The sequence below is a fragment of the Mchenga conophoros genome, linkage group LG6, assembly GCF_057382185.1.
Source record: "Mchenga conophoros isolate Kocher_MC1m ecotype Shallow Benthic linkage group LG6, M_conophoros_male_GT1.1, whole genome shotgun sequence".
Taxonomy (NCBI): domain Eukaryota; kingdom Metazoa; phylum Chordata; class Actinopteri; order Cichliformes; family Cichlidae; genus Mchenga; species Mchenga conophoros.
In genome coordinates, this window is record NC_140531.1 from 25,543,602 (window position 1) to 25,569,182 (window position 25,581).

Sequence of the window (25,581 nt, forward strand, 5' to 3'; positions counted from 1 at the left end):
GATGAACAAGTTTACTCCAGCTGATCTTCTGCTGTTTTCCTGAGCTGTGTGTGATTGTGCGCACATGTGGGCACGCGTGCACGTGTACATGCGTGGCTCTGCAGCTGTTCCACCTTGTGGAGAGATTAAGTTTCACAAGATGTGATGGATGCCAGTGTCTGCAGAGCCAGGTGTGTGTGTGCATGTGTTTGCGTGTGTATCTTGCATGCTTGTCAGCACTTTTCTGTGTACACATATGCACTAAGCTGTGACATGATTGCCTATACATGCAGTAAATGTTTGGCCAGATTGGGTGACGTTAAGGTCAGGGAACTCATGAGTTGGGCTGGTAATTATAGTGGCTGTGCTATTGGTCCCCACACCCCAGCCTACACAGTTTAAACCAGGAAAACATGAGCGGGTCAACAGTGCCAGATTGCTGCTCGAGTCAAGCTGTTCTGCTGATAACAAAAGACAGAGTCAAGAAAAAAAAAGTTATACAAAGGAAGAAGACGACAGGCTGGCCTTATTATAAGGAAAAAATGGTTCTTGTTAAAAATATCTGCCTAGATATTTCTTATATTTATTGCCTGGTGTGGTGGAAGAGTGAAAAAGTAAGCGTGCCTACAATTATATTCCCCTTCACTCATGATCTGTAAATGTTTTAGAAGAGGCTATTTTGAGAGACACGCTTGTGGTGAAAGGAAGCCGTAAGTCTAAAGGGATGGGCAGGAGGCACTCGCTTCAGCTACAGTTAGTCAGCATCCAGCTGTGCCGCTGCTTGCAACAGTGATAAGATGACGAGCCGAGAGGAGTGGAATAGGTGGACGAGCAGCTGAGACAAGTGGAAGAGGCATAGCGATGCTATTGATTTACTTTGCAGTTGGAGGGGACAGCTTCCAATCTATATCGGCTTTCCCTATCATCTGTCCATCGGTTCACCCCTCTGTCTCAGCCTTCCCTTCTTTTTCTATGTCTGATATCTAGATTGCCCCCTGCTTTCACTTTCCCACACTCCTCCCAGCATCTGAGGCTAATCGATACTCTACGTGTCATGTCTCTGTTTAATTGGTTTGTTCTCTGCTTGATCTGCTTGTTCATGTTACACCTAATTTTTGTCTTTTCATCGCCCCTTTTCTTTTCCATGCTCACTCATCCTTCACTTTGCCTCGTTATTTTTGTGTTTATCCGTCCATCACGCAATCACACCCACATACAGGCTGTGAATTGTTAATTAATAGCGAAGATGTCTTCACCTGTGGAGATGAGCATATGGCAAGGTATTAAAAATTTAACTTAAGACTTTCCTAGCTTCATCTGTTCTCCACTCAGGTGGGCGTGTTCTTCATGTCTCTTCTTTTCGTGCTTCTGTATTACTGAAAAACAAAACTGTTTGGTTGTATCCTGTTTTTACTTGGATTTTTTTTTTTAAATCAAAGCAAGCAAAGATTTTTTTTCTGCTCATGGACATTTTTAGCAGTGCTCTGCTTATTATTCCATAATAGAGAAGCACTGGCATCAGATTTCCATATTTATTACATGGATTGTGTATTCCCTATGTGTGTGTGTCTGTGAGCGAGAGAGAGAGGGAGGCTGAGTATCTGTGTTGGATTTTCCAGGAGGAAAGGGGTATGAGATATGGAGTGCATGGAATAAAGAAAAATAAAGGAGAGATTCAGAGTGTGTGACAGAGACCGAAAGAGATTGTGTTTGGGGTTGTCCCTTTACAGATCCCCTTCATGTACCAATCCCAGGGAGGCAGGGAGACACCCTGAAGGAGCCAGGCACAACCACAACAATTCTGTTTTCCAACCACACTTGCACACACAAAATCACATGAGCGCACAATCCGAGCCAAACGGCCACAGTCACGACTTATGTGTTTCTTACGCACTCTTTTCAGGTTCACATTTATTTTTTCTGTCTTCTTTTCCCTGCCCTCTACTTCACTTATTGTCTCCTCCGTGTGTGTGTGTATTGTGCTCTTTCTTCCTCATCTTCTATCCCTGTGGTGCGCATGATGGTTTAACATAGCAAACTGGTGCCAGACCACAAAGCTTTATTCTCTCTTTACAGTTCTTTCTCTTTTTTGGCTCTCTCTTTATCTGTCTCTCCCCTCCTTTCCTTCCCTCCCCTGCTTACTACTGTACAGTTTAATCTGCAGTGGGGGCTTAGTGGCACGGCTGCAGGACTTCCACATCACTTCGTTTTTTTGCTGCCAGAGAATCTACTTCTGTTTTTTCCCTATTGCCCTCTTTGCCTTAGGTCCTCTAAAGCTATGAATTTATTTAATCATTTATTCATTTTTAGATTTCCTCAGAAATTGTCTCCACAGCAGTGCTTGAGTGACACGCATTTGCATTAGAACATTATTCTATCTTTAGCCACTATTCAGTTGACACAGCGGTAAAACTCAGGTGATGTCTGTGAAATCACTGCTATGAGTTTTTGCACCACATATAGCTGCAAAGACAGGGCTTCCAACTACTGCTTGATCCACTTTTGAATATATAACTTTGACGACTGATTGTCATCTAAACATTTGTTCTTTCTTCCTTTATTTTTCTTTGGCAGTCATCCATTACCGCTGTGGTATTTTCCCAGAGATTACTTGTCAGTCAGACAGTGTTGGCACCTCTCTGTCTTGGAATTTATCCACTGATTGTAAATAAAAGATGGGCACGGCCCTGAGTCTGAAAAGTGAAGTCAGCGATGGATTGCCTTAAACATACATTCTTTCTAATGGCCAGCAGGAGGCGCCGCATCTGGCTGGAGCAAACTAAAAACGAAAGTAGGGTAAACTTGGGTGTGACTATCATTGGTACTGACATGTTACCAGCACATGAGGCTACAGTGTCATGTCATGTTTAAAAAAATGCTCAAGTCAAGATTTCAGGATGGCACAAACCAATTTGTGAGGTGACAGTGGCTATGTCTATTTTACATTTTCTGTAAGTTACACACTTTTTTCTCATTTTTTTCCCCTTGCAAGCAGATGTTTCCCATCATATGTTTTTAATGTCAACCCGATACACTTTACTGCTGTTTTATATAAATCAGAAATAGAGCTGCAAAGTCCACACTGGACACGAACGTCTCACAGATGACTATTCCATTCTACAGTGAGTAATTATCCAGGTCATTACAAATATGAAGGCGTAGTCTTTGCTCTGTCCTCTGGAGTCTGTTGTTCTAACCACAATGACAGGGTTTCAGTACTTTACCTACTTTCACAACCTCTCCATTCTCAAACAAAAGTCCAAACCGCAACTAGGAACCTAAAATTGGTTTCCACCAATCACCCACAGCTCATTAATTCTATTAGTCTCTCTTAGCTCCTAATTCTTCTGCCTGTCCAGGATTAGCCTTCATCGCTGCTTGTCTGTTGATTTATAATTAATAACTTTGATTGTCTTCGTTGTTTGTTTTTGCCAATTGAATCAGAAGAGGTCTTTTGAGTTGAACTTTTCCTTTTGTTCTCATGATCATTCTTCATCCTGTTGTCTTTCATTTTCTCTCGGCTTCTCTCTGGGGGGCTGAAAGTCCAACACAAATCCTATTTCTTGTTGTTCATGTTCAGGAATTACGTTCAGCCATGCTATTTCCCTCAGACTCCCTAAGGCACCTGGGATTAAATGATGCGTGATATGTGATGTGTGGGTTTTCTGTGTGTAACAGCCACAGTAAGACTCACCTTTGGTGCTCTAAAAGACTCGGGGTTTGTAGACTGTGGATTCGTTGAGTGTGTGGGAGCATGTGTAAGTCTGGGCGTGTGTGTGTGTGTGTGTGTGTGTGTGTGTGTGTGTGTGTGTGTGTGTGTGTGTGCATGGGGATGAATAATCTCTTTACATGCACCAAACATTTGAAATTACGTGGCATTTTTTGTCCTTAGAAGACCTTAGACACCAGGGAGCAAATGTTGCAGGCATGGCCTAAGATTTTGCCATATCAGATGGACTTAGTTCACAATAAGTGTTTCATTTATTTCAGAATGCATTTTTTATTATGCATATTATAGATAGTGACAATACCCATTTTTGATATTTGGATTAAAGAAACCAAGAAGCAGCCATATGTGTTTTCAATACGGGGCTCTATGCTGATCGACTCGCTTTATGAGCCTGCCTCTAGTGGAGACCTGAGGAACTGCAGTTTTTTGCACTTCCAAGTCAGTTCTCAGCCTCAGAGGTTACGGCTTGGATTATCTGAATGACACAGCATATGTACAAGTCTTCAAAATGTAGTGTCTATTGGATAACATAAAGTTAGCCGTGTGATACCTTAAATATATATAATAGCTATAACACTAATATCAATATCAACATTAGGAGATGCTATCTCTAAATATATTCTAGATCAGGGGTTCTTAACCCTGTTGGAGGTACCGAACCCCACCAGTTTCATATGTGGAGTCACTGAACCCCTCTTTAGTGAAAAATAAAATATGATTTTTTTTTCAAATTCAAGACATTCATATGTTTTTTTCTGGTGCACAAAATGAGCCGTGCATGTCACGGCGGAGGCTCTGCCGAACCCCTGAGACTGACTCACCGAACCCCTAGGGTTCGATCGAACCCAGGTCAAGAACCACTGTTCTAGCTCAACACTGAACCATCAGAAAAGGTTTGCATACTGTGCTCATCATTCTTCTTATAAACATGTGCTATGAAATCATTGCCTTTCCTCTCTAATGTATCCCAAACCACCTACTCAGCAATCCCCAACTACTCCATTCCTGGATGCCCTTTAGACACAGGAAGTGCCTTAGCAGGTTTCTCAATATCTCGATATTAAATTAGACTGGTCATTTAATACATCCCTTGGTGTACAGATTGGCATCATTTTCCCTGTGCATACTCTGAATCTCTCGGCCAAAGCAAAGAGACACCTAACCTACTGCGGCCTTTCATAAAAAGCTCCTGTAATAGGTTTATTGAAAATAACAAGGTTGTCTTCTAGAGTTACAGACGGGGCTCTGCCGCTGTCTCGGCTCGAACATCAATAAACTGTGGAGCGTTTTTTTTTTTCAATGGAGTGATTTTTTTTTTTTTTTTTTTAGGCGCGTTTCGACTGCTTACCAAGGTATCCAGCCTAATCCTGAGAAATGTGAGCGTCCTGAGATTGTTCATAAAAGGGCACGAAACAACCCATAGAACAAAGCACAAAGTTGAATGGGGAAGCAGTTTTATTCAGAGTTTTTCTTAATCGTTTGTGTATAAGAAGCTATGAAACATACCTCTCTATATGAATACCATCTATTTGTGTTGATACTCAAACTCTCAAAGCATTGGATAAGATAATTTATATATATCTACAAGCAGCTGCTGATCATCACATAGGTTAATTGCACAACTGGTCTTCAGTTGTTTCAGCAGTGTGGTTTTTTTAAAGCAACACAGGGACACTTCAGAAATCAGTCACGTCACAGATTGATCCCCTTCCTCCTGCACAGCTCTGTCACCGCCTGAGCCTGAGACTGTCTGTGCTCCCCAGCGGGTGTGTGCATGTCCAAGTGTGTGCGAGTCTCTGTGTCGGCATCTGTGTTGCCTCCCTTTTCACAGAAAGGCAGACATAATAGGCCAGTGTAAAAACTATGGCACAAACACACACGCAAATATATATGTGTATGGAGTTAAAGGCACTAAAACGCGGGATTATAATATAATCTGACATTTCTTGGCTGATATGCTGATTCACCGATTAGAAACCAGTCTGCCATGCCAGGGGTGAGTGTGTGTGTTTGTGTGTAAAAACAGAGACATAATAACAGATAAAGTGTGTGCATGGGTATGCGGTGTTTGTAGGCATGCTTTTTTGGCTAGATGATATGAAAGAGAGCGATCATCCAAAAGACAATTGTAAAACTACATCCCTCTTTGATTAGAACTAGAAACCTCTGTATTGTCATCAACTCACTCGGGCAAAACGCACTCTGTCATTCTCACACATGCTCACATACAAGCGAGCGAGTTATGATAAGCTTGCTTACCCCAAATGGGCTTCCCCGCCCATGCGCACACAACTCCATCTGCACAAGCAGCATACATTAAGCTTGCTCAAATTGGCTGCCTAGCACAGACACACACTGCATCACAGAGATATTTTCTTTTCTTTTTTGTTTTGTTTTCCTGTTGTGACGTGTGCTCATTTTAAGCAGCCTAGCTATGCCGTTCTACTCTCCTCACAGACAATTTAGCTGCCTCTCTGCTGCCCTGGGTGGCAGCCAGTAAAATGGTGGCGCTCATTGTGGAAGGCTGCTGGCTGCTATTGATTTGGCCCAGCAGGTCTCTGTGGATGCACACTGTTGCCCTGCCGGCTAGGCCCAGGGAAGGGAACTCTAGTGTTTGTACGTGTGTGTGTGTGTGTGTGTGTGTGTGTGTGTGTGTGTGTGTGTGTGTGTGTGTGTGTGTGTGTGTCAGATATAAAGGGAAAAGGGATTTTCAAGTGTACATTGGTGCAGTTTGTGACGACAACTCTCCTAAATCCCATTCTGCAGCAAGGCTGCAGTAACTATATGGTCTGAACTGTTTAAATCCCTTTGGAAAACTATAGGAAAGTCCAAAGTGATCAATTAGCAGGAATATTTTTGATGTGATTTCTTGTGTTTACTCAGAGAACAGATTTACCCGAAAAGTGCTGCTTTCTGCAATATTTCACTGTCATCTCACCTCCCTTTTCCTCACTTTCTTCCACCACTTCAGCTCCTTATACAAGCTTTGAAAAACAAACAAAGGGAAGCTGGCTTCAGACTATAAATAATGCAGAAACAGAGATTGGGGTCAAATGCTTTGGATTCCACAACACATATCGCTGAATGGATGCTTATGCACATACGTGCGCACATTTCGCAGATCACATAAAGCATTGTGTTTTTCTTTGTTAAGGGCAAAATTTATTCCCCGGTGATCAGTCAGTGTAGTAATTAAGTGCACTTGCACAGTGTCACATATGTAGCAGAGCACTAGATGACCCTCTCGCACACAGTTACTACTGTATAGGTGCAGAAGCTGTTGACTGCCGTGATGTCCCTCGATGGCAACGCGTGACAAATGAGTCTGTTCAGAACACATTTAGGTCTCGTTGCATCCTATCCCCCCTCCACCCGTACCTCTCCTTTTCATAACTTCGACAAGGGCAACTCAGCCATCCTCTCCATCCACAGCTCCTATCCATCAGCACACTGCCATAATCTGCTGCTGCCCCGTGATGAATTACTTTTCACGTGCTGATGTATGAGCCTATCAGCCTTTGAGGAAATGACAGATTAGATCATTATGCCTCTTTATGATTATATGAGCGTTGTTGTTATTGTTTTCTATACGTTGGTGTTTATCCAGTGCCAGTTTGCGTTGTGTTATATGAGATTCATTTTTTCACTGTAGACTTTTCAAGGAGGGTGAAAAGAAGGAGATGAGATGAGCTGGGTGTTTATGAAGGTGGACTGTAGTGGAAGAAGCCAGTGCACAAGAAACAGGATTTCTTCTAAAGAAAAGCCTTTCAAGGAAAACACCTTAAAGTCTTGCAGTCTATGCTCTGTGTGTGGACTCGAAATTTCACAACCAATCTAAGCAGTAGAGAAATTTGGTATCGGTGACTATTTCAAAGTGATTTCCCTCCAGCGCATTAGGCAGAAATCAGTGCAGAATGCTCGTTGTTCTAGAGGGAAGCTCTTCCTCTTTGAATCTTAAGGACAACATTGATTTTATATGGAAACAAAACATTCTGTAATAAACCTTGATTATGCTGTCGGTCCAATGCCAAGTAGTCTATATTTGGAAAACTTCTGTACCCTCAATTTGTGATTTGTAGTTCACATTTGAATAAGAAGAGTTAGTTGAGATTGAATGCATTGGATGTGTGTAGTTTATAACCACATTGTGAAAGGAGCAATATGTGCTCAAGTATGTACTTCTACCTGCTTTGTGCTCATATGGAACCAAAGTGTACAAAATCTTTTAATAAGCAGTGCTGAAGGTTCTACAACATCTTCTGACGACAACTTTATATAACCGTCACATCAGACAGCTTGCTTCCTTAACTTATGGTACAACATTCAGCAGCATAAAATATTATACATATATGGGGTTTTCTTTCAGCTCTAGCCCTGAAAAACTAGTGCTAGCAATAAAAAAAAGCACTCAGTGTCAGATTATTGTGCTCTCAGATTCAGCACTTGAACAGCATTCCCCATGAGCCCTGTTTTAGGTAAACCAACCCTGCAATTAATTCATCGAGTGATGCGTGTCTCCAGCAATCACAAGCAAAGGTTTTGTTTTACAGTTTATATAGTAGAGAGTATGTACTGTACATGTTTACTCTGTGAGTGTTCGTTTCATTCAGCCAAATGCTTTCTCCCTGACCCCTGACTTCTGAATCCTCTCCAGTTGTATGTCACTCTGAGCATCAATGGCTCATAGAAACTAGGACATGCCTTGACAGACAGCAGGCTTTTCACATTCATCTTTCCCTAGCATGTGGAGGTGTTAGGGTCCATTTAACAAGCCTGAAGCTGCAAGATTGCAACATGCAAGATTTTCCATTGCTGCCTTCATCGTTATCACCAAACAACCAAGAATATTGCTGTGTTAATGCCTGTGAGAAAGCACTGCAGGTCACATATCTGTGCACCTGCAGTATTCTCTTCATGGTGCCTAGTCTCCTCTGCTGTAAGACAACCTCTGCACTGCTGTCACTAGCCATTATAAAGTGTACACCACCTTACAGGTCTTTTCTCCTCACAGGCCAACACTCACACACACATAAACACACAGAAGGAAGCACATGCATATATTCTCCACATTTTATACGTGCACAGCATCACACGCATCATAGATTCTTGCTCTTGTTTGTGCTCACATCTTGCAGTTTTTATCCACTCTCACATACAAGCAGTAGTATCTTATTCTTTTTTCAGCTGCTCCATTTAGGGGTCACTACAGCAGCTCATCTTCCTCCCTGTATTCTTATCCCCAGCATCCTCCTCTGTCACACCAACCCTCTGCATGTCCTTTTCTAATTTTGCCTCCAAAACAATTGTTAAAAGTATCTAAGTACATTTTTTTCTAATGTTGTATAGATGTGTGCACAGTTTTGAGGACCTTTACTTGAGTATTTTTGCTTATGCTACATCATACAGATTTTTTTTTTAGTGATGCTGCTTGTTTTATGGGTGCATCATGGGTGCAGATTTCCTGCTTTGTGGAACAACACAGTCAGTCTGTATGTAAAAGGTGATGTTAATTAATACACTCAAGCACTTTATTACTGCTCACTATGACTCCCATGATAAGCTAGTTTATCGCTAAAGGTGAAAACAACAGTAAACAGTTCACCTGTCTCTGAAGAAAGATAACAAAATCGAGCTAACAGCACCCTTAAGGCCCCTCCTTCTTCTTCCCCTCCATCCAGTCGTATTGCTAAGCTAACTGGCCGCTGGGTGTTACTTCATATTTAATGGTCAGATATGAGGGCGGTTTCAATCTTCTCAAAATGTCCACCAGAAAGCCAATAAGCAAACCTCCTAGTTCTTTTAGGAAAGTCTCCGAGTTCCACCACTGCTCCCTCTCTCCTGTCGCTCTCTCTAAAACAAAATATTCTTTTCTTTCTCTGAAAAGTCTCAATGAGTTTGGATAAACATGCATCACTGATAGATCTGGGACGCAAGTCATATTTTGAAGTCATGGCGCAATAAGATCCTTATCTGTTTAACACTCCACTGTATTCATCTTACTCTAGGAACTCAAACAAGCAAGCCTGCTGTTATATAAAACCCTGGATCCAGTTGAGACAAATGGAGCACTGATACTAACAAGCAGAACTTTTTAAGGGCTGGTTGGGAAATCATGTTAATCTCTCTGCCTCTTGGATTTCTTGCTCTTCAAACCACACACACACATACACACTGCAGGTCCAAACTTCCTTCCTTGGTGACATCATTGTGTTGCGGTGCCCCCAGCGGCAGCAGCCCAACGAAGGGCGGAGGTGCTGTGATGTCTGATTTGATTCACCCTGACAACCAAGGACCATTTGGGAACCCTGTAACCACGGCAACTCTCATCACAACATTCAGGGTGGTTGGTCGACAGGGCCAGTCAGGGTTCCTTGCATCCATTTTTAATGGCCAATGTGCTTAGTTGCTCTTCCCAGGCTTGTCTCCCAGCGGTCCCATCTCCAAGAAGGAGAGGCAGCCGCACTTGGTGGAAAAAGTCCCCATTACATATTTATTGTCCCCACTCTTAATTATTGAGCCAAAGGATATATAGCCAGGCTCTCTCTCTCTCTCTGTCTCGCTCTCCTGTCTTTCTTTTTAACTCGTAGCGATCAGATCTTCTTTCTCCTGTCTTTTTTTGCTCTCCCATCTCTCCATTTGTCAGACCTCTGTCCTTTCAAACTATGTAACTTCATATCCATATAAAGTAACCACCAATGGAAAATATGAGGTTTTGTGTAAACTGTAGTCTCAGCAGCTTGTGTTTTGGAAAGTTACCCAGCATGTTTGAATTTTCCTGCAGAAAACCAATGGAACTGGCACATGTGACAAGTGTGTGATGTTGCATGTGTCACAGCTCGAAGCAAAGCTATTTCTTATTTCTCAGTTTATACATACACCTCATTAAGCAATTTTGCATGTGTACAACTTGGTCTTTCTGCTCTTCTTTACCTTCTTTAAATTGGCAGCAGCATATGCAAGACATAATCAAGATTCTGGCACGTTTCCTTCCTAATTATAATAGTTATGGTTGATTATATAGTTGGAAAGAATCCTTCAAGATGCTGCCACGTGCTAAAAAAACACATTTAAAAATCCACGCATGGTGTTCACATCGTTGCTTTTCCCTGCATGTTATTTTGAGTCGTACCCATGTACTCCCACTACTCTGCTAGCCAAAATCAATCTGAGGAAAAAAGCTTTGGTAACCCCATCCTTCTCGTTCAGACGTTGTAACATGACATTGGAGAAGATTGATCTAGAAATGTATTTTTGGACTCCCTTTAACCTTGAGGGTAGTTACTCTTTACGACTTTTTAAAATCCCCTTTGTCTCTGTTTCGTTGTTGCTAGGAATATTTGTGTGTCTGTGTTTTTCCAGTAATCAGTAGGTTTCAGCCTTCTTCAAAGTTTTCCCTGAGCTTGTACAGATGAATAGTTGAAAAGGAGAGATTAGATTGATTTAATTTGCCCACTTTGCATGAAATCAGCCGGAGGGAAGCGTGGAAAAAGCATGACTTTTTACTTTCAAATGGAGCTCGCTTTTATCTAGTCAGCAGTCACTCCTCTCATTGACGAAGAAAGTGGTTTTCTCTCACAATAGGAAGGCCATCTCTTGACTTGCACCGTGGAATTCAGTGAATGTGTGAAGTAGGGTTTATGAGCTGCTGCGTGGTTCCACTGCCGCCGCCTCGTCCTCCTCAGTGTCAAAAGAAAACAGGAGGTTCGCTCAGTTGTTGAGCACCACTGGACATGTGAGTGGCTGTTTCTGTGAATGGTTGCATGTTTTGAGACCACAGGTACTGTAAGTGCATTCAGTGGACTCTCAGGGAAAGTGAGCAGAATGCAAAGGACTGCGCTGAGTGAGCTCTCAGGTTGATGAACCTATTGAGCACCCAGGTTAGATAGTATATAAAAGAAGAGGATTTGGGAGATAGGTTATAGCTGTAGATAACAGGTCCAGTTACATAAGGGTTAGCCCGCTTCTGGAGGAAATCCATATTTTATTTGATGTGAGAGCCGTTCAAAGGGCTGTAAATTATTACTGCCATATTCCTGCTTTTAGAGGTCACCCTGGCAGCTAGATAGATATTTGTATGTGTGTTTGTGGATGTGTGCCTGTGTTAGCGCTCATGTTCCCCCTGATGTGTATCCAGTTCTGCTAGACATGTGTAGCATGTCACAGGGCTGCAGCAGCTGTCACACCATAACCATACTGCGGGCCCATCGATCCATAGATCTATCCTCTCTCCGTCCATCCATATACTAAAACACATTACAGAGATGACTGCCTCTGATGTGACACTTTACCTCCAGCGATAAAGGCTTTCCGCTGTACAGTGAATGCCGCCGGAGGAGGCACACTTGGAAGCACGAGAATACGAAAAATATGACATAACTAGATTTTGAAGTACTGTACACGAGTGCTGTTTCTACTGTTTCTGAGGCTCATTGCAGATTTATCACTGTCCAGTACACTGCGGCACAATTTTGTTGTTGTTTACCAGACTTGATTGAGAAAATGAGAAGTGGTGTAATTCAGAGATGGTGTGTGCAGTTTACACTATAACCGAGGTGACGGTGGTGCAGTGCCCTGGTAAGTTGCTACATTGCTGGGACGTTGCCAGTTCTTTCGGTTGATTAATGAGTTAATTGGCTTATAGTTTCTGCTCTAATGTGAATTTTAAATCACAAGATTTTTTCTTTTTTACAGCTCCTGCTGCGCTTTTTTAAAAAAAAAAGACATTTAATGAAAACAGGATACGTGTAAAACATGGCTGAAAATGTTTCCACTGTGTTGCCGCTACTTAAAATAAGGCATCTGAGCTCCAGTTACACGGGCACAGACATAAAATTACCACAGCGAAGTAACCGCATTGCTGTACTTTCTCTGTCTCTTTCCAGCTCTTGGTTTGTGTGCCACTGAAATCCCTCTCTTTAACCTTCATGGCCCTCAGCTGGTGCTCATCTCTCATCTTCTTCCCAGTTCCTCCCTCCATCCCTCCCTGCTGCTATCTTTACAGCCCTCTTACTAATGCACCGCTCAATTAGCCTTCGATGAGGCTTCCACTAAAGGCTGGATAAATAGGTAATTACATGTTGTCATCCCCCCACCTCTTGCTAATCCACTCAACTTCACTCCACTCCTCTCTGTCTACTTCTCTTTCCCTCTTGCTCTCTCGATATCATGGGTGGCTGCCAGAGATGGTCCAATAGAAACTCAAGAGTGGGTCTGTTAGTCACAGCTGGCTTAACCAGTGAACTGGCCATATTCAGCAGTCTGCTTAGTGCACAGTTTCCCACCCTTTTTTTCCTCCCTGTTATTTGGTGAAATGTATAATCATAATGGGAAAACTGGAACCACCCACTGGCTAAATGATGACACTATCTTGCCTGCTAATAGACTGTATGCAGTCCGGGGTATTTTGGTCTGTCAGAAAGAGGTGCCATAAATGGTCAGCGGTGGAGAGCAATAGTTGCAGTTTTTGTGAGACTGACAATCAGAAAAGCACTCGCTTTGGCTCAGCACTCTAACGGCTATTAAAGCAATCAAATCGCCTGCCTGAAGGCAACAGTCCACAGGCAGTCGGTGAAGCTAGTGGGATGTATTATTGTGCCGAGGCCCAAAAAAAAATAGAAACAAACTATTCATCAGCTTCAGAGCGACTGAAATAAATAATTGCAACCATGTTGTCTTTGAGTTGTCATCTGTTACATCAGTGATAACAGTGTTTACCATAATACATAAATGGCTATTAAACAGTATTGAGCCAGTCAGGCTTGTGAAGTTTGCCATTCTCGAGGTTTCCACATTATTCAGCAATGTCACAGCAGTATGGATTTTCATCTTTCAGGTGTTAAGAACAGACTGCTTTCACGCAAGGAGCTGCTGAAAAGGGAGAACCAACTCAAAAGCTTTTATTCTAACATCAAGGAAACAGAACTGAGGAGGAAGGAAAAATGGGTAATGTCTGCAAATTAAAATAAAAATGTGTTCTGAAATGAAATAGAAGCCCGTCTCGCAATCTGAAATAGGTACTCTTTGCCTCTTTGAGTATGAAATTTGCTCTTATTTTTATTCAAGAAAATCCAAAATCCCCTGTTATCACCTGATAAGACACTTGATTGACATTGCAGTGCTCCTTAAGAGAGGTAAGATGTTGGTGAAACCATCTTACAAAGGCAAAAAAGAAAATGATAGTTTGCTTGAGAGTTTGGGATTGGATGAAAGTTCGGGGTAGCGAAGGGAGAGAGAAAAAACGAAAAGGGGAGGCAGAGAGAGAAGCAGCCAGGCTGAAGAAAGATATAAAGGGAGGCAGAAAGAAAGGATAAGAGGCATGTCGTGAGGGGAGGAGGACAGAGTGTTTGGTGAACCGGGGGAAGTGATAAATTGAGTACAGCCAGATAGCCTAAATCCTCATCTCAATCAATCACATTTTCTCTTCCTCCCCTCTCAGTTTGTCTTATTGATTTCTTGTTGCTGCCAGTGTCCTGAAAGCCAGCTCAAATGACTTTTCAGAGTTTTGGGGGGCTCCATTTCCCAGTGAAAACTGGTATTTGGTCATTTGTTCTCATAGCTATATATAGCTATATGTGCAGCAGCTCACTGTTCCACATTGCACTCACATTAAAGTGCTTGACGTGTGTTATGGTGTGAACTGAGGAAATTGGGGCGTCTCTTTTTAACTTTAAGAGCAAGTAAATCATATGTCCTCTTAAACAAATGGAGATGTAAAGCTTGCTTATTTTGAAAATGTGGAGATTAATATCACAAATACATGTGATTTCAATTCATCATCTAAAATCTATTGCTCTTCACTTCTCCGTCATTGTACTCGGTGAGGTCAATAAGTCACGCAGCAGTCAAGTTTCAAGTGTATTGCTCCAATTTGGATTTACAGGTTTAAAATGTTGGTGCAAGAGGTGCAGCAAGTTCACAAATGTATGTGGTTTTTGATCTGTCATGCATGGCTAATGTGGAAAACATTGAAAAAAGTTGAGGCACAGATGGCCTTAATTTTTTGAAAATGTCATCAGTAATGAAAAACAATAATTGAATATAAGCATTTGAATCTTTGGGATATGCAGCTGATGTATACAGTTTACGTGCGTCTCAGCGCCCACACGATACCACCCTCTGAGTCACTTTTGAAAAGGCCAGCGAGGTGGCTTGGCAGAGCACTTTCTCTGTGTCTCTTGTCTTGTGTTTTTCTCACACTGACAAATAATAACACATGGGCATATGATGTATCTACCTGCATACAGCGGCTGCTCTTGAACGCTCAAAGGTGGGTGAGTTATCCTCTGCAGAGGCAATTAAAATGTGCCAGCGCAACGTTAAGTTTTGTGCCTTTAAAGATCATAATTTCTCTTAAATAAATGCTGAGGGCTTACTTCTGGAGTCTGTTTGAGTTTGTTTGTGTACACTTGGGAAGATGATGGATAACTGGTAATCAGCATGTGTATGAGTTTATGTGCACGCACATGCTCAGTAGTCATATACATCAAACAAACACTCTCCCTTCAAGCCATATCCAGCTGTGTTTTCTTTGTTGTGTTAGGAGACAGTTTGACAATTTGCTCCTTTTTCTTCTTTTTCTTATCGTATACTGCTTGTTATCTATCCGTTACGTCAGTGAGTGCTTTCAGATCGTGTGTTAGTGACAAGGCAGCATCTTCAACTTCGCCGTTAAGCCGTGGTATTAGTTTAAGGAGCTGTTAAATAATCAAACGACATGTTGCCGTCAAAACCACCTACACCGAGAAGGAGGAAAAGCTGAGAATTGAAGTCCTTTAGGAATTAAGTTAGTCATCTTGAGAAGAAGAAAAAAAGCCAGTTTTGCCACACGAGTGCTTTCAAGGAACCACCAGGTGTTACCGTGGTTACTAAATGATCTCATACAGGTCATTTGTAAGATGACTTTCTTCATAAAATAACGGCACCAGAGATGAGCTGACAGCTTTCACTCCAGAGTTCGTATGAGCTGATCCATAAAACTTGCTGCATGTGTGAAAGCGGCCCGAGATAATCAAAATATGGTCTTTGAGAAAACTTGAGCTCGCTGCTGAGGAGTGCAACAAAAACCTTGTTGTTGCCACTTAGCTTATCTTGTTTTTTCTCGTGCGGCGCTATGATGCAACAAACACAAATTGTCTCTTCATTGACATTTCTGTCAGTCTGCCACCATTTCAACAGGGCAAATAGAATAAGTTAATTAGTATGTCTAATTGCATTTGGTGGCTCAGCTTTTGGAATATCAAATCAAATTAGGATTCTCAGTGTTCTCTTCCATGGCACACGGTTTGCCTTAAGCTATGCTTTTTAGGATCTGTCTTTTGTCTTTGTCTCTATCTTTCTCAACATCCCTTCCAGCTGTACTAGGCTCTCGCTTTGTAGTCTCCCCTCCTCTCTCTCATCATCCGCCCACACTTTCTTTTCCTTTTCTTTCCGTTTTTGGATCAGATTTTCACTTTCTTTTAATTTTTTTTTTTTTTTTCCTTTTGACTTGTACTTCCTCAGCTCTCAACTTTTGATCTCTTAATGAATTGTTTCTGTTCTAAATTGACTGTAACAACTGGAAGAATGCAATAGATTAAAATAAATACTATAAATAGCACTTAAATGAATTTAACCTTGTTTTTTTCTATGTTTTCTTGATCATTATTATTATTATTATTATTATTATTATTATTATTATTATTATTACTGAAACAAGGCTCCGGACATATTTTCTAATCCTGTTCACTTTTCTACGTCCGTCTGTCTGTCCCGGACGTAGAAGCATAAGCTGGTCTCCCACTCTTCAGTTAGTCTTTGTTCTGTCAGAAGCTATTCCAGCGATAAGTGTAACAGATAGCTGCAGGCCCAGGCAGACAGACAGTGTATAATTGAGTGATAGGGACTAATGTAAGTGAATGGCTTAGGGCCGACTGTGATCTACAGCAGCAGCAGAAGCTCGGGCATAGAGGGAGGCTTTCTGTTAGGCCGTCAGTAATACTAGCAACAACAGCCAGCAGATGACAATCTGGTGACTACCTGGCTGTGTGTGTGTGATTGTCCGTTTGTGTGTGTAAGTTTGTATTTTGGGCTTCTTTTAGTCTTTTTTCCATTACACGTTATTATATTTCTCCTCTCTCCACACACCTTTTCTCATATCTTTTTATTTATCACTACCTCCATCACTGCCATCCCCTAAACCACCCTGAGTTAGCTCTTTAATTAACGTGACACGCTGTGAAGTGAGTTACTAAATAATGCAGGCTTTTCCAGTGACAGTGAATAAGCTGCAGTGATTAGTGGGCATACACAGCACACACACACACATAAAAAAAAAGATCCATTCTTACCAATATTGAATTATCTGCAAATTAGACTTAATTACACAAATGTGCATATGAATGCTCTGTGAATGAGTATGCATTTAGAATGACAATAGCAGTCACCCTGTAGTTAGTACAATAAGTAGAGTTTGTGTAATTGAGAGCAGTTTTTACAGCTAATAACAAAATAACTTGTGAATTAGTTAGTAAGAACACACACAAAAAAAACGTGTTTTTCTTTTGGGTAGATCCTCAAGAAACACAATAAGTATTGTGCCTGGCCATACTGTACTAGAGTAGTGTAAATCAGTGCAGGACTTAATTTGTGCACGGAGAGATCTAGGTTATCCCAAAGCAATTGTTCCAAACCTAACCAAGTGGAAAATCCAGCGAGGGTTTTAGTTGTTTGCTGCCTTAGCTGCAGGGATGCAAAGAGCTCTGGGTTCCAGTGTTCTTCCACCCCACCCCCCTTGTCTTTTTTTAATCAGATGGCTTGTTCACGAGTGGAGGGGATTAAGACTGCTGCCGTCGCTGATGAATCTGTCCAGTTTTGGAAGGCACACAAACACATGCACATACCCTCTCAGTGACACAGCTGCAGGCACGCACAGATGCATATGTAGATGCACACACAGAAACAGTTCAGTTACAGGTACTTGCAGTCAGAGTTAGCGAACACAGGAATTCACGTAAAGCAGCATGAGCATGAACCCGCGCATATGCTCGCATGTACGTTACAGCATAGGCCCAGACGCATCCCTCTCCTGCCTCTGCTCACTTTCAGTGTCTCTCATTCAACACTGTCAGCTTCTGGACAGCAGCAGTGATCTGCCATGTCTCATTGTGTCATGTGATTTGAGCTGTGAGATTTCTGACACACAGACTGACGCCTGTCTCTTCTAATGCCAAACACTCACACCAGGCACTGCAGATGGCACAAAGACAGACAGACAGACAGTTAGAGGGACAGAGAGTTAGGAATAATACAAAAAAAATTGACTGATGGAAAGGAGAAAGAATGATGCAATGGAGAGAGTAACAACAAATGACAGGAAAAGGGAAGGAACGTAAGTTAAAGAGAAAGGATATGAGGAAGTGACGAGGGAACGTTTTGGAGAGTAAAGACTTTAAAAGCAGGAAAGGACCTGACAGAGTGTAAGGAAGGAAGGAGGCTTAAGATGAAGGGATAGAGACATTGAGCTGTATGTTGATCCAACACTGTGCAACATAGCCAGCAGATAAAACTAGTCAGTCTCCTCCCACTTTAATCTGCCCATCATCCATCAATCCCTTGCTCTAGCCTTCCACCCCTCCATCTTAAAGCCAGTCATTCCTTTTTTATCAATTTGAAATCATGACGATATGACGCACATTTGGAAGAAATCCATTACTGAAGTACTTTGTAGTACTTAAAAGCTTTGTAGATTATAATTATGGGCAAAAAAATAAAGCAGAAAAACTCAGACCATTGCTTGCTTGGCAGATTGGAAAAAAAAGAAAGAAAGAAAAGCATAACTGAACTTCAGAAGTTGCTGATTTTTTTTAATGCCAAATGTTTGCCATAAGTTGAAATTCATCAGCTACTTAGTCAACTCTCTCTCTCTCAAACACACACACAAGTGCACACACATCAAAACACACCTCTGGCAATGAGTGTATGGTCTTAATGAAGCGAGAAGGGGAGAGGCAGCTGCATAACTGGAGTGTGAGGCCCAGAGGGAACTCACACACTTCAAGTCTGTGTGTGCCCGTGTGTGTGTGTGTGTGTGTGTGTGTGTAGCCACAGTTGATATAATGTCTGAAATTCTCTAAAAAGTGGACTAATAACTGTGTTTCCTTTTCTTTCTTTCTCTGACTCCCTGATTCCCTCCCTAGGTTGTGAGAGCCTGTTTCTATTGTCCTGTTGTACAGTGAGGCAGTGAGCTCACGGCTGATACAGCATGCATGTGTCGACATATCCCATGATGCACTCCTGTCCAGGCCTGCTCCTCCTCAGCTTCCTCTTCCTCGCTGATGCTGACAGTGAGTGCTTTCACACTCTGCACTAGTGCAGACACAGCCACACACACACACATGCACATATATAATATTGTGCAGAGGTTTGTGACCTTTATATGTTTGGATTTGTGTACATTGAGGAGTCTGAATTTAATTTGGTTTATTCTGATGAAATCAAACCAAACAAACAGCCAGAGTCATGAAAGCAGAACAAACAGATCTGCAGTAGATGCCATGGACTCAACAGAGCCCTGATCTCATTAACATTTAGCTACTCTGAGATTACATGAAGTTCTTCAAGATGCACATGACAACAAACCTCCAAAGTATGTAAAGTGTAAAAAATATAATAAAATGCTTTTTTATAAACTGTTGCTGTAATTTATTGTACATTGTGATTCATTGCTTCATTGCTAAAGCTAATTGTATATATTATATGTTATATATACAGTGGGGCAAAAAAGTATTTAGTCAGCCACCGATTGTTTACAAATTCTTTACAAATCCTACCATGTGAATTCATGGATTTTTTTTTCACATTCTGTCTCTCACAGTTGAAGTGTACCTCTGGTGCAAATTACTGACCTCTGTCATCATTTTAAGTGGGGGAACTTGCACAATTGGTGGCTGACTAAATACTTTTTTGCCCCACTGTAGCAGTTTGTGTTTCATAGACCACTATTCCAGATATCACATCCCTACTATATGTGTGTGTGTTTGTGTGATTTTATACATCTGTGCATGAGTGTATGTTTGGTAGCAGGTTTGATACAAGGCCAGATGTTTTTGTCCATCCCAGTATTACTTGGCATGGATAGACAGACCACATATGGCAAATCAGATAATTTCCCTACTGCTTGTGTAATTGTGATTATACCATGTGCATGTGTGTGTGTGTGTGTGTGTGTGTGTGTGTGTGTGTGTGTGTATCCATGTGTGATCCCTGTGGCTCATCACATCATCCAATCCTCATCCGATATATTTGTCAAGGAAATTTACATGCACATTAGCATACTGGGTATAGTCACATCCTGGACGAAACTATAGCTGCAATTACTGCAAATCGTTACTTTTAATGTTACTGAACAAAAAAAGAATTTATTCATTTATTTATGTATTTTTTGTTTGTTTGTTTATGAAAGGATGGATTTTCCCACAGCCTAAGTTGATGTCATCAAAATGCTTAATATGTGTAACCACTGGCTAAATTAAAACTGAAAGACAATTAGTTTATTAATAGTCCATTTTGGAATTTTAAAATTTTGATATTTTTTTTTTATTTGTGCTCTAATGATTACAAGATAGTTGGTGATTCGTTTTCTTAAGCATAAGCTAGTTTACCAATAGTTTAAGCTTAGCTTGTTTAACTGAATTAATTTACAAGATCAAATCTGTACAAAAATCTGTATTGAGACACATTTTTGATCTCATGAAGAACATGTGTCCTACGTGTCCTACCAACATTATTAATAAGTGTAAAGAATTAAAATCTTTACCAGGTGTTTCTTGTCTCCAGTAATTGTCCACAAAATTTTTGGTATTTTAAATTTGCATTTTCATCTGCATTTATGAAACTGTGGAAACAAAAAAGCTACATTTCAGTGTTGTGATTTTTTTCATTATCAACAAAACGGAATATTTGTGATATGGAGGAAGGTCAGTTCTATCTATTTGTGCCAATGAAAAAAAATTAAAGCAGCTTTCTCTGATAATAAATAGAACAGAATAGAATAGAACACTTTTTTAAATAACTGGAGACTGTATAGATTGACAGACCGCCGGGAGCTGCTGAGAGGGACAAACGTGGCTCTGGAGATTTTGGAAACCAAAAACGTCGTGTTGAGTTGATGTGCTTGGAAACATATCCAGACTTTTTGAGAGAGAGACATGGCCAGGTCTGACTATTCAGGTTGACAATTAGCAATGAGGATCTTATAGCAGAGATGATGAAATGTTCCGGTCTGAGTTGAGACTAAGCATAAAAGACATTAAGGCATAAGAGGAATGTGGGAGTACTAAAAGACTTGATACTCAGAAAGGGAGTAATGTAAGAGGAAAAGGCTGCTAGTCAAGCTTTATGAGTCTTTTAAACATCCAGGAGTTATACTTTTTCAGTCAAAATGGTATCTAGTGGAAATTTCATTCCGTGTATTTGTTTTGAAATGCTTGTTGCATAAGTATATAATACATGAAGCATGCGTAGCTGTTTGTGGTTATAGAATAGAGCACATTTTTCATCATCACCTTCTAAAGCAGGCATACATATGCACAAAGCTGCTGTAATGACACACAAGTGCAGGCTTCAGTCAGCCATTTCCATCCTGCAATGTTTTAAAAGTACACAGTCACCCAGAGCACAGTTATAGCACACACACGCACACATATTCGCAAACCACTCATGTTTTCCTTTCAGCCTCCTGCCCTCTTGTCCCACGTGTAAGTTCCAGGGTCGGCCAGTTAAGGCCCAGTCATCCATCAAAACAATGATGCTCCCACAGTTCCTCTATGAGAGTTCGGGGAGCAGCACAGATGCGACAAGGGGGGAAAGGATTCATACTTTGCCTTCTCTGTCTATGTTTTTCTTTTCTCCTGCCCTCATCTCATTCGTTGTGACTTTCTCCATTGCTCTTTTGGCGCTCGCTCTCTGCCTCCTCTCAGCACATCCATGTAATCTGGTGAGAAAGAAGGGACAGAGGGCTTGAAAGGGGGCGGTGGGATGTTTCTTCCCCTTTTTATCTCATTGTGTATGACATTCAGAGCTTCTTTTAATATCAACAGTAGGGACTCTGAGATTTGAATACTGAGGATTCAAACAGGGGTGCTGGGACACACTGGCATCTTTGGTCTTCAAAATGTGGCGACATGTTTTGAAATGTTAAATTCATTCTAAAAATTGCTTTCAGTTGTGCTTATCTCTCCTTAAACTTAATGCAGAAGGAATAAAACACATTTGAAGGATAATAGGGTTTTCTAGAAAAAGAGGCCACATTTGATTTTTTTATGTGTATGTGGCATAAAATGTTACTAAATTCTAGAAATCCCGACGACATCGACGCCCTTGCTCGACACCCAAGTTACTCGTATAGTTACACTAGAGTATTATGACGCAATCAAATGGAACAGTATCCCATGTGCATAGCTGGAAACCTTGCATGACTTCACCATATGTGCATTCTGCACACAAGCGCTGGTACGACTGTGCAAGCAGTGCACTGAGCTTGCATATGTGATTTCACGTTTTTATTTTTTTAATTCACCCTCTTTTACTCTCCACCTCTCCCCCCACACACTTTTCTTTCTCTGTGTTTCTGTGCGCGTGCATGTATATGACATCTATCTGGTGGATTAAGAGTAATGCCCTGATCCTGTCACAATCTAGGCCACTGCCACACGTACGCATCAAGATACGAGAAACTCCATCTCTCTGCGTATCATTCAGGGTGAGCGGGAACAAAACAACAACAGGGTTTCTTTCTGCTGGCCTGCATTTGCCCCCAAAAACCACTGGGTTGCCATGCTTCCCCATGTGGCTTGGATGTATCAGTGAAAACTCCAGCCCGCAGTATGTGAAACACAACACAAAGAAACAGCTCATGTTTCAGAGGCTTACAGTAGGGATGGCATTATCGAGTCGCAGCCATGTGCTTTCGTAAGGGGACTGTGCATTTTGAAACCAAGCAAGAGTTTTTTAACATTTTGCCTGAGGAAGATTTCAGTAATGTGAAACTTTCCCTCAGCTTCGTCACTTCATTAATGTGTTGTAAAAACTGGGCAGCTCCGATTTATCTATTTTGAAAGGTTTTTGTATAAAGGGAAAAAACACAGGAGATTCAATAAACTCCTTAGTCTTTTTGTTCTTGTTGTTTTTTACTAGAAAAAATAATCTTTTCATTCATATTAGACAAGCGCACAACACTAGAAACAAAGAACTTGCTCATGTGGTGACCGATTGACCTGTCACCCTCTGAACACATTGCCATTGCCAGTATTTACTTGGCCTTTTGGACGAGCTTAAAGTGAGAGATGGTTGGCTCAGAATGCTACAGTGACAGTGGAGCTAGCTTTTCTTACTTTCACACACACACACACACACATGCACACATAAAGAAAATAAGTAAATGTAGCTTTTCCTATTTGACATTTCATCCACATAAATTTTATTTTAGGTCACTTTGAAAGGAGATTTTGAAAAACCAGAGTGAAGATTTTGTTTTCCAACATCAAATGTTTGTGCCTTTCTCTCCTTTTTTATTGGCAGACTGCGTGTTCAGTATTTTTTCAGGCTCCCGAATCGCTGACATTTCGACACAGTTGAGGTTATTTTGCCACCTGTTGCTTTGGCATGCACTTGATGACAACTGACATCATTTTTTGCATTTTCATTTTCATGGAAATAGTCAGAGATATTTTAGAAAACTAACATGGAAAATTCCAATACGTGTGGATGCAGCCATAGTCAGGATTCATTGGATCAGGGTGAAGAAACAGGGTCACAGAGGTCAGGTTAGCCTAAAGGTCAGGGTCAGCGGGTTGAGCCCAAAGAATTTGTTAAGTGCGTGAAAGATATACAAGCAATTTACTTTAAGGGATTTTGTTTCTTTTGTGATTTGTATCACTTTGCTCACTGAAAGAGGAGAGTAAAGCCCCGAACCTGGTTGACATGACTGGTTATAACGTCAGCACCTGCCCAACGCAGTTTGGGCCATGATGCAGACAGTTGCTGAATTCCTCTGTAGGCTCAGATTTTCAAATGACTGGCGCACTAGTGATCAATAACAGTGTCCAACTGTTCAAAGTATAGCCCCAAACTTTATGTATGTATTTAAACTTTGTACCTATTTAGGTATGTAGCTGACATATGAATGAGTGATGTCATTCATTATTGGGTGAGGTCCAAGAAATTAAGTTGGTATGATCACACTTGTGAAACTCTCTGTAGTTTGTTATTAACATACAGTTTTTGTGTGAATTCATTGCCTTCAATGACACTTTTTTGTACTGTATACAAAGATTTTTGTAGAAATAAATATAACAGCTCCCTATTCAGTATTAAGCCAGATCCAGCAGTTGTTTTGTATAAACTGAACAGGCAGATCTAACACATTATATATCTTTTTAATTTTATCTTCGTTGTGAGTAACCCTTCTCTGTACAATCACAATGGTTTAGTTTTACATTTGAGCTTTTGTAAAAAATTTTAAAAAAGATCTTTCATTGCTTTTGAGTTGACACTGTTGGTCTCCACATGAAATCAAAAAAGTACATGCCCCTCCAGTCCTCCGCTCTACTTCAGAGCTATCAAAGGAAGCAAAGTGTAAAACAGGTTATTTAATGGATAAAGTCTTTGCTTTAGAACTGACTTCAATTCTTTACTAATACCTACATTTATATATAATACATTTTTTAAAAATGAAAATGAGTATAGACCAATAGGCGATCTGTTTACATTAGGTCCTCTGCTCCTGTATCTTAAAAATGAAAAAGGCAATATAAACATTTTTTTTTAGGCAAGTAAAGGATTTATGAATTTATGGACACATGGAGAGTAGAAGGGTTAACAGTTTTCAGAAATCTGCTCCGATAGTGGAGAAAAGGATTGGTTATAAGAAATGTGTGCAGCTCATTATTAAATGAAAATGCCATCCATCAACTTAAGTAATTTTAGTCATTATCCAAATAATTCATGGTATGTTTTCTGAAATAATTCATTATATTGTATTAAAATTCATTTTCAGTGATGATGTGTCACCTCATGCTCATCTGCTCATTTTAAATCTTTGATCTGTGCAGCAGAAGGTGACAGAAATGGGCCACATCACAAACAATTTCCAAAGTCATTAACACACGAAACTAAAATGGCAATCAAAGTTGTGTTACTTTATTTTAACTAGCTCACGCTAGGATTAAGGGCCTTACTATTAACTTTCTGGGAAATTAGCCTGTTAAATTATTGTTAAATTGACTATTTGTGATCCCTCAATTTGTTCTTTATTGTTATTAATGTCCAACCCTGAGTAAGGTGATAGGCTGAGAGCAGGACAGTGCATGTGAAACTGAAGAAATATGAAGCTTCTCAGTTTTGTGCTATCACAGGCACTGTAGCTATTAGCAGCTAGCATAGCTGTGCGCTCATCTGTGAGTAACAGAATCTGACTACCTTGTCTTAGCATTAGCTTAGCAGGTGCACTCATCTGTGTTGAGGCCTGGATAATGTTAGCTTTGCTGTAACGTAACTGACCAGTGGTCTGTAACTAATGCAGTGCGACCAGCACTGAAAACCCTCTGTTCCTCTTTATGGGAAGCCAGCTCTGACCCAGTAAAGTAGTATACCCAGTGGGAAGCCCATGTGCTTCTAATGACCTGTGTATAAAAAGAGATCCTGTTTGATTAATTCCTCCCCTTGTGTTTCTAACAAATTAACCCTGATTAACTCAGCACTAGCCAAAACCTGCGGCAGCTTGGGTGGCTAATTGGATGTGCGTTAACTATCAGCAATAAAAGTGCATTTTGTCTTTCCCTGCATTAGTGTAAAAATCACAATGTTTCGTTAATGCTTGTTAACATCAGCTGGCAGTT

The 25,581-nt window shown here is 40.9% G+C and overlaps 1 protein-coding gene across 7 annotated transcripts in view; it reads left to right on the forward strand.

Annotated features, from left to right (window-relative positions):
• The window catches only part of ptprdb (protein tyrosine phosphatase receptor type Db), a 157,231-nt gene that overhangs the window by 70,611 nt on the left and 61,039 nt on the right, over positions 1 to 25,581 (forward strand). For all 7 annotated transcript variants that reach the window (XM_085277015.1, XM_085277019.1, XM_085277016.1 and 4 more), the window contains exon 6: positions 18,883 to 19,029. In XM_085277015.1, coding sequence (XP_085133141.1) covers positions 18,948 to 19,029 — 82 coding nt within the window. In that variant the 5' untranslated portion in view covers positions 18,883 to 18,947. The remainder of the gene's footprint in view (positions 1 to 18,882; positions 19,030 to 25,581) is intronic.